The sequence below is a fragment of the Elephantulus edwardii genome, unplaced genomic scaffold, assembly GCF_000299155.1.
Source record: "Elephantulus edwardii isolate Elephantulus edwardi_28Jun2011 unplaced genomic scaffold, EleEdw1.0 scaffold00092, whole genome shotgun sequence".
NCBI lineage: Eukaryota > Metazoa > Chordata > Mammalia > Macroscelidea > Macroscelididae > Elephantulus > Elephantulus edwardii.
The window spans coordinates 13,419,628-13,429,147 of NW_006399842.1; the positions used below are offsets into that span (position 1 = coordinate 13,419,628).

The 9,520-nt window shown below is 40.4% G+C and overlaps 1 protein-coding gene across 1 annotated transcript in view; it reads right to left on the reverse strand.

The window, feature by feature from the left end:
• PRPF4 (pre-mRNA processing factor 4) overlaps positions 1-1,175 on the reverse strand; it is a 23,017-nt gene extending 21,842 nt beyond the window's left edge. Inside the window, exons 1-2 of the mRNA XM_006890761.1 lie at positions 1,137-1,175; positions 178-358 (exon numbers count right to left, since the gene is read on the reverse strand). Coding sequence (XP_006890823.1) covers positions 178-358; positions 1,137-1,163 — 208 coding nt within the window. The 5' untranslated portion in view covers positions 1,164-1,175. The remainder of the gene's footprint in view (positions 1-177; positions 359-1,136) is intronic.
• Between the last annotated feature and the right edge of the window lie 8,345 nt (positions 1,176-9,520).

A 9,520-nucleotide genomic window follows, 5' to 3' on the forward strand; every position in this document is an offset into this window, starting at 1 on the left:
AACAACAACAACAACAAATGATGTTAAGAGTGGTAGGTAAGGTATGGCTTTAGCGACAGACGGTGAATAACCTAAAACTTCTGACACTGCAATACCAATGAGATCTAAGTCTAGAAAAGTTTTCTCTACAGAAAATTTGGGCATCAAACGTCATGCCAGACCGAAATGGAATCTTACCAGAGGTTATATTAATATTTCCTGCTTCGATTCCTGCTTTAAGTCCTTCTTTCCCCAAAATTCCAGACTCTCCTTTGGCAAGACGTTCCCTCTCCTTTTCTTCCAAACTTCCATAATAGATATGGGGTTTCTTCACAACAGGAGCAACTAAGTCATCAGGCGCCTTAGAGGTTTTGGTTGCCTGTTAAATCAAGAACCAGATTAACCTCAGGTTTAATCTTAGCAAATTAACCAGCCTTCCCCAAAGGGTGATGCTCATCCTAAACTTCAATCCTATTTCTTCCCTATATGAAAGTTGGATACGTTCTTTCCTAACTTGAAGAGTGTCTCAACGTCTCAGTCATTAAAATTTTGCAAACAAGAAGTAGGAACATGGTAAAACGAGTGAATTTCTCTTTGTGATTTTTCTTTCAATGTTCTACGGATGAGCCTGATTGCTTCATTAGATAAGAAATGCCACCTTTTCTTGAGTTTTATGAACATTCTATGATTTCTGTTCATCAGCGAAATACCAAGTATGAAATTTTTTGAATGAAAGGTTGGTTATTTGAATGAAATAACTAACCTTGTACTAACAGGGAGCAAAATTAACTACCTAGTCTATACCTTTACAACGTTTTCAGACGTTAGACAGCAGACATGGAGTTAAGAGGCCATTATTAAGTCCCAAGTCTGACACAGACATAATCATAACTAAGCCACTTCCCTCTTTCAGGTCTCCGTTTCTGACCCCGTCGGAGGAAGTGTTTGCAGTTCAGGGCTGTAGCGAAAGAGGTACAAATGAACTAAAGCATTAGAAAGCGCTTAGGAAACAGGCAAACGGAACTCGTCTCTATACAAGTATACAAGTCCCGCTGCCTCCCACATCAGCCCTCCCTCGCCCTAACCCATTTCATAACGGCCACTTCCTCCTGCATCGCCTTCCCTGCTAGCGTAAGCAGAGATCCCTACAACTGTACCGTGGAGGAGGGTCGTGAAGAAGCCATGCTGGGAGCTGGAGACGCACAAACCCCAGCGAAAAAAACTGAGCTTTACGTTCAAGACTGTCTACCGCGCGCGCCTGTGTGCAGCAGAGCGGAACTACGTCATCAACCGGAAATGAAGCGCAGCTCGCCGCGGCAACCAGGGTGTCGCGAGGCACGACGGGAACCGTAGTGGAAAGATTCCGGTCACGTCGTGGGGCTTGGACCGCGCAGGCCTGCGTGAGGCGCCGGAACCCCGAGACTGGGGCTTGAGGGGCGCAGGGAAGTCTGGGAAGTGTAGTCCGATAGACTTGGAGTCGGCAATACCCCCAAGTTTCCGGGAAGGGGCTGAGCTGAGCCGGCTTGAAAGGAGGTAGGTGTCGAATCGAGCGCTGCGGCTCCGGGCTGAATCCTGGAGCGGAGTGAGGCCTTCTGACGCTCTTAGTTCCTTCCAAATTTTCGTCCTCCCGGAGCGGGACATTATTGTCATGGAAACGCTCGCTCTGAACTCCTCAGTGCCGCTCTGGCTTGGAGGGAGAATTATTCTCCTCCTAAAGACTCCCTAGGAGCTGGTCTGTTTGGGCAGCGGCTGGAGATTAAGCTCGAAGAGACCTCTAGCGTCCAAGTAAAAGCCCTGGCCGAGGAAGCCGTAGCCTGATGGGAGGTGGTTGGCCTCCCGCGTGGTCTGTCACATTCAGAATGGAACCGAGCGTGCAGGAAAGCTCGCCGAGAGCATCTCTCAACAGCCTCGCCGTCCGCGGCGCGCTGGGGACCTCTTACGAGGAGTTTGCCCGCATATTTAGGAACTGAGCAATAGCAAATTTAAAACCAAAATCCATGAGTCTGAAGCGATCCAGACCCGTGGTGACCTCAAGTGTGTAGGAAGCGAACTTTCCAGTAGTCCATCTCCAGGCCTGGGAAGCACCTCTCCATATCTTCTAACTGACCACCTTCGGTTAGCCTTCTAGCCCAGTGTTTACTAATGGCAAGTTATGTGCCACGAGGTTAATCTACATTACAGAATTCATTCATCGCCGCAGGATACACAGTTATGCAAAGAAGGAAAGCCCTAGTGGTTTGCCTACAGTGGTGGCGTGGGATCTGAACCTTGCTATGTGCCATCATGGCAGAGCCAACTCGTAGCTGACTGACTCTCCAGCGGGTTTTTAGAAGCTGTAAGTCGCAGATGGCATTGCCTCTCTTTCTTCCATATGGAGCTGCTGGTGGATTTGCGCCTCATCTCCTTGAGTTACCAGTACAAAGCCAGCACTTTTAACTGTTACTCTATACAGCTTCTTAGCGTTGAGCAATCATGGTTTGCAAAAAAGAAAACTTAGCCTTTTATTCTCTTAAATATTTTCCCCTCCTTCCTCTTCCTGCTTTCTTTGCAACTTTGGCTTATTCTACTATTCGCTTTGATCCAAATACAGAGGAAGAGTGATTCTGATTTATTACGAAGCATTAAGTGATATGCTAGTTTTGTGTTGGTAATAAAAGGTCCCAAGCTCCATGGATCTGGGAAACAGGTCTTCAAGCTTTGCATATTTAACAGCCCCCATAAAGGGGTAATGGAAACTCAGTGACTACTGATAAGGAGTTGCTCTGCCAACCCAAAGACAGGGGTTTTGAAACCACCAGCTGTTCCTTGAAAGGAATGTGGACATTCTCTTCCCATGCAGTTTACAGCTTCTGAAAACCCACTGGAGGATCAACTATGAGTCAGTTGCAACTTGATGGCACATAACAGAGAAACATCATACTTAGCACAGGATCATCGACGGAAGAGGAAAACTCGACCTCTGGATAAGATAGTGAACTAGACAGCCAATAGTGTAAATTCTCTTCACCAAAGACATAAGAAAACAAAGATAATGGATACAGATAAAGATTCCGGAAGGCTCAATTTAAAAATAAAAACTAAGTACTTCAAACTCTGAAGGAATGAAGGAGCTGAAGAAAACATCAAATTAAAGTGGCAGATGGACTATAAAACCACAAACAGCACCGTGTGGCTATTTTGAACAGCTTGGCGTGGAAACTCCAGACTATGGTAGTAGCCACTCCAGTGGCTGGCTGACAATGAAAGATATAGTCTAACCCTCTCTTCCTCCATATCCTCCAGGAGATCAGGGGAGTAATTTTACCCCAAACCTCCATCCACCAAGTGGCTGTCATCATTTCCTCAGGCCAGGATCATCCCAGTCTCACTTGAGGCCACATCTAAATGGTTTTATGTCTGGCACTGGGAGTGTGCCCACAACTCTACATCCAGAGACTCTAGCTGGAATACTGTTCTCCCCCTTTTCTCTATGCCATCTGACAAGAAACAGCAACTTAACCCTCCACACCTCCTGCAGCTTCAGCCACTGGGCAAGGCTGAAGACTAATGCTTCAGCATTAGAAAAACAATCTGTATACTCCACCAAATCATTAAAACAAAGGACAAGAACCACATGGCTATTTTAGTTGATGCAGAAAAAGCATTTGGCAATTTTGATACCCATTCCACATAATTTCATAGGGTTTTCAAAGGCCAGTTGTTTTGGAAGTTGATGGCCAGTTCTTAGACTGTCTTAATATGGAAGCTATGCTGAAACATGGCCACCATGGGTGACCTGTTGGTATTAAAATACTGGTGGCACAGCTTCCAGCATCACAGGACCCAGCAAGCTATGTCAGTACAATAACTGACAGACAAATATTAATAAGAGCAAACTACGTGTAATAAGTGAGCATATATGCCTGCTTTAAGCCCGAAGTCTTTTCATTCACTTGCTATGAGAGCTGAATAATTTATCAAGACGACAGAAGAAGAATCAATGCCTTTGGGCTGTGGTGTTGGAGAAAAGAACTGAATATCCCGTGGAGTACCAAAACAATAAAGAGATAAGTCTTTGAGAAAATGAAACCAGCGTGCTTCCTGGAGGCAAAGATGAAGCTTAGTCTCATTTACTTTTGGCCTTTTCTTAGGAGAAGCTGTTCCTTGGAGAGGAACATCATGCTTAGAAAGGTGGAGGGTCAGCAAAAGGAAGGAAGATGCTCAGTGAGATAGTCTGACACAGTGACTGCAGCAGTGGTTTGAATGTGTTGTGAATGGATAGGACAGGTTTCAGATCTGTTGTTCATGTAGTTGCTATGAGTTGTACTCATCTCCATGACTCTTAACAGCAACAATTCCTTGTAAAAACATGCAACAGAATTGCAATAGAGAGGAAATTCCTCCACATAATTGAAAGCATATGTTTAAAACCAATGGCCAACATTACTCTCAATGGAGAGAGATTGAAGGCATTCCTCTGGAGAATGGGAACCAGACAAGGTCAGCAGTCAACTCACTATTGAAAATTCTCACAGAGCAATAAGGCAAAAAAAGGTTATAAAAGGTAGTCAGAGGAAGTAAAACTATTTGTAGATGATATAATCCTAAATGTAGAACATCCCAAAGATGCAAGAAAATTATTAAATTGAGTTGATATCTGCTAAGATCCATCTGACATCAGCAATAATATCTCTGGAGCCACGGCCTCTTCTAAACCTTGCTTAAAATTCTGGCAGTTATTTGTCTATGTACAGTTCTAGCCATTTTTGGATTTTCTTTACCATTATTTTGTTTGCATGTGATATTTATGATGTTTGATAATTTCCACATTCTATTGGATTACCTTTCTTGGGAATGGGAACAAACATGGACTACTTCCAGTCAGTTGGCCAGGCAGATGTCCTCCAGATTTTCAGGTATAGACTGGTGAGCACATCCAAGGCTGCTAACACTTGTTAGTTGAAACATATAATTTGCTATACCATCAATTCCTGGGGCCTTAATTTTTTTTGCAAATGCTTTCAGTGTAGCTTGAACTTCTTCCATCATTGCCATATAGTACTTCCTGAAATATTTCAGGATAAATAATCAAAACAGCTTAGTACTGGTACAATGACAGTTGTATTGGCAAATGGAATAAAATTGAGAACCCATAAATAAATCTGTTACCTATGAACAATTGATTTTTGACAAAGAGATGAAATCTACTAAATGAGGAAAAGATGGCCTCTTTAACAAAGAAGTACTGCAAAATGGATATCTGTTTGCAGAAAATTGAAATAAGACCCATACCTTACAAAATGTACAAAAACTAGCTCAAGGTGAATCAAAGACCTAAGTTTAAATTTAGTTATAAATATCAAACACACAAAATTTGGGCAAATTTAGGAGTATAGATCAATGGTATAAATCGATAACTAAATGAGATGATTGGAACCGCCTAAAATTCAAATGCTTATGTGCATCAAAAACCTCTGAAAGATTGAAAATAGAACCTACGGATTGTGAAAATAAAATTTGTCAATGACACAATCTGACAAAGGACTTATATCTAAAATTTATAGAACTGAATAAGAAAATGGTAAACAATCCAATTAGAAACTTAGGAGCCCTAATGTAAACAGATTCGAAGTGCACTAGCAATAGAGGATAAACCAAATGATTGGACCCCCTAAAAATTAAATCCTTATGCAGTAAAAGTCTTTCTAAAATTTCTAAAAAAATACCACTACTTCAACAAGAAAAAGATGATCTAGCAAAATGGACAGAGGACATGAATGACACTTCACCAAAGAAAATATTTAGATGACCAATCAAACATGAAGAAATCCTCAAGATCATTATCTGTTAGAGATATACAAGTCAAAACAACAATGGCAAAGGTGTGGAGAGACTGTAGTTCTCATACACTGCTGTGGGAATGTAGAATGGGGCAACCATTATGAAAAGCAGTTTAGTGCTTCCGTAGAAAGTCAGGAACAGAAATGCTATTTGATTCAGCAATCCTGCTATTAGGTATATATCCCAAAGAAATGAAGAGCTACAACAAATTGACCTATGCCTACCAATGTGTGTTGCAGGATTATTTACAGTAGCACTGAGTTAGAAACAACTTGTGTCCATTATCTGTGAAATAATTAAGGAAACTTGCATTCACATAATGAATGCACTTAAATATTATACATCATTTTAAAATGATTAAAAAATCATAAAGCACTTTCACAAGATGGATAATTCTAGAACAAATTATCCTAAGTGACATAAGTCTGTCACCAAAGGGCAGTTATGGTATATTATTGTTGTTAGGTGTCATTGAGTCAATTTTGACTTACAGTGATCTTATGAAGAACAGCTCTAAACCGTGCTCTGTCCTGTTCCATGCTTACCGTCTGATATGCTTGAGCCTATTGTTACAATCAGTGTGTCAGTCTATCCAATTGAGAGTCTTACTCTCGTTCTTTCACTCTCTACCTTATCCAGCATGTCTTTTTTCCAAGGACTGGTCCTTCCTGACAACATACCAAAGTATGTGATGAAATTTTATGATCTTTGCCTCTTAGGAGCTCTTTGGTTGCACTTTGTTCAAAACAGACTTGTTTATTCTTTTTTTTTTTTTAAAGATGAAAGTTTACAGAGACTTTAAATTTCTGTTCATTCATTGTTGCACTTTTCTCCCTGCCCACTCCTTCCTCCCATAGTTCTCTCTTCTCTTTGAAAAGTAAAAGAAAAATACTTTCATTGTTATACAATCCCTCCTCCCAGGTGCACTCCACTATGCAGCCTTCATTCTGGACTTTCTAATGACAGTAATACCTAATCATGTATCACTTTTAAGCAGTTCTCTCCCTCATCTGTTTCAATGCAGTATACATTATTTATCCCCTCTTTCTCAATCTCCCCAAACCCCGATGTCAGTCCCATTTTATAGCAGTGGCACTATGCAATATTTGTCTTTTTGTGACTGATATATTTCACTCAGTATAATGTCCTCCAGGGTCACCCATTTTGTATATTTCATGAGTTCCTTGTTTTTCAAGGCAGCATAGTATTCAATTGTGTGAATATACCAGAGCTTCTCTATTCATTCATTTGTTGATGGCCACTTGGATTGTTTCTAACTCTTTGCTGTTGTGAACAAAGCTGTGATAAACATAGGTGTGCATATATCTGCTTGAGTGGAAGTCTGGTTTCTTTGGGGTCTATTCCCAGTAGTGGAATTGATGGGTCAAATGGCATTTCTATTTCCAACTTTTTGAGAAAGCGCCATACTGCCTTCCATAGTGGTTGCACCATTTTACACTTCCACCAACAGTGAATAAAGGTTCCAGTTTCTCCGCGACCTCGCCAGCATTTGTTGTTTGCTGTTCTGTTAAATTTTGCTATTCTAGGGGAGCTCTGGTGGCCTAGTGGCAAGAAGCTGCACTGCAATCCCAGAGGAACATGGTTCGAATCCACCAGACGCTCTGCCGGAGAAGGAGGCGCAATATCCTCCTGTACCAGTTAGATCTGATTTGACGGTACACGCACACAAAATTAAAAAAAAAAAAATTTGCTATTCTGTCTGGGGTGAGATGATATCTCATAGTTGTTTAGACCTGTTTATTCTTTTGGAAGTCCGTAGGCTATTCAGTATTCTACAACATCTCAATTCATAAGACTACTAATACAAAAAGTGAAGGAAGGGTTTATATACAGAGAGAAATAATCTTGGGCTAACAAAGATGAGAAGGGGATAAAAATTAAATGGATAAGTTAGATAAAGGAGAAGATAATATACATTAACGGTTAATTGTTGTTCTTGTGTACCGTAGAGTCATAACAGACCCATAGCTGAGCCTCCCACAGGTCTTCAGAGGCACTTAATCACAGGGCAGGAGAGTACCTATCCTTGTCTGGTGGAGCAGCTGACGGCCTCGAACCTTCTGCCTTTGGAACTGCAGTGCACCTTCTTGCCACTAGGCTACCAGAGGTTAATTAGACATTGTACCTAACAGCAACAACAACAATTATTGGTAAGGTTATGAACAAAATCTCTTTCAATGTAAAACTAATATGATTTGTAAACTTTCATTCAAATAAAAAAAGAAGAGGAAAACCTCAGCTAGGGTGATTGACGTAGTGGCCACAGCAGTGTGCTCAAGCATAGTTGGATTGTGAGAATGGCTCACAATATGGGGCAGTGTGTCCTTAGTTGTACTCAGGGTTCCTATGAGTCAGAAGCATCTTGAAGTCACTTAACAAAAAGCAATAGCATGTACAAATTAAAGTTGATACTGTACATACTTTCAATTTGTGTCCTGTGTATGATTATTATAGGAGACTGGCATTATAAACAAACGGAATAGCTTGCTTTAATGTTTCTATTTGAAAACTAGAGATTATTTTGCCAACTTTACAGAGTTTCTGTAAAGATTAACAATGTAGATACATTTTACTGGTTGTGTCCTGTGAAGACTAATGATGATGCCATTAACAGATGTTAAACTCAATTGTAGGAGTTTTATTTCCTTTACAAAAAATGTTTGGTTTTTTTTGTGAATGTATTATCTTAGATTCTTCCTTTATGGAGTCCCTTCTTGAGCTTCTGCACACTGTTTTCTCTTCCTGAAATGCCTTTAAATCCCCCTTCTTTTCTTGTTCTTCAAAACCACACAGAGACATTGTCTCTCCTAGGAAGCTTCCTTTACATCCTTGTCCACTCACATTCAACTCAGACTGGATTAGGTGTCTATGTGACCCTATTACCGTACATTCATCAGAATTCTTGTAATTTTGTCTCATGATTTTGTTTTCTTAATTCCCCTCTTTAGACTGTCTTTTAACACAAAACTGGAGCACAAGAAGTATTTGCTGAATAAATGACTCCATTTAAACCCTGAGGATAACTTTGTAAACAGGTGAGTTAGTAGAAATTTTCATGAGATGTAGCAGATTGTAGTATTTGGGAATGATTGGAAATTTCTGAAAATACTCATGTCCAGTGAATTAAACTTAATTGCTTGTCCACTGTCATACTAGCTTGGAAGGAGGAGTGGCATCCACTTCCATAATAGCTTGCCTCCAGAAACCCTCTGAACCTGGAGAGAGGATGAAAGGCACCCAAGCATCGAGGACTCTCCTTCATAGGGTCACTATGAGTCGCCTGTGACTCGACGGCACTTAACAACAACGACAACTGTCTTACTTACAGTACTGAATTGAGAAGCAATATTTTAATTTATTTTCTTACCTAGGATATTTATTGGAATGTAAAAATTAAATAATTATTGTTTTTAATTCTAATAGGAAATTTGTTATTTTAAGTTCTTGAAGGCAGTATTGGGTGTTTTATTTTAGATTTGAGTTGAGTATCTCTACTACATAATAAAGATGTAATATCTGGGTAATAAATATACCCAGAGATTTAAAAATTAATCCAAGTGATTCTTTTGTGAGTTTGTGCCACCACCATTCACAATAGCATGCATACTTAAAAATTCATGCCTTCCAGTTTCCCTTCCTTTATGCTCTTTTTAACAGGAAATCTAGTTCACTGGTTCTGTTCATCGGTGTTCATTTAATT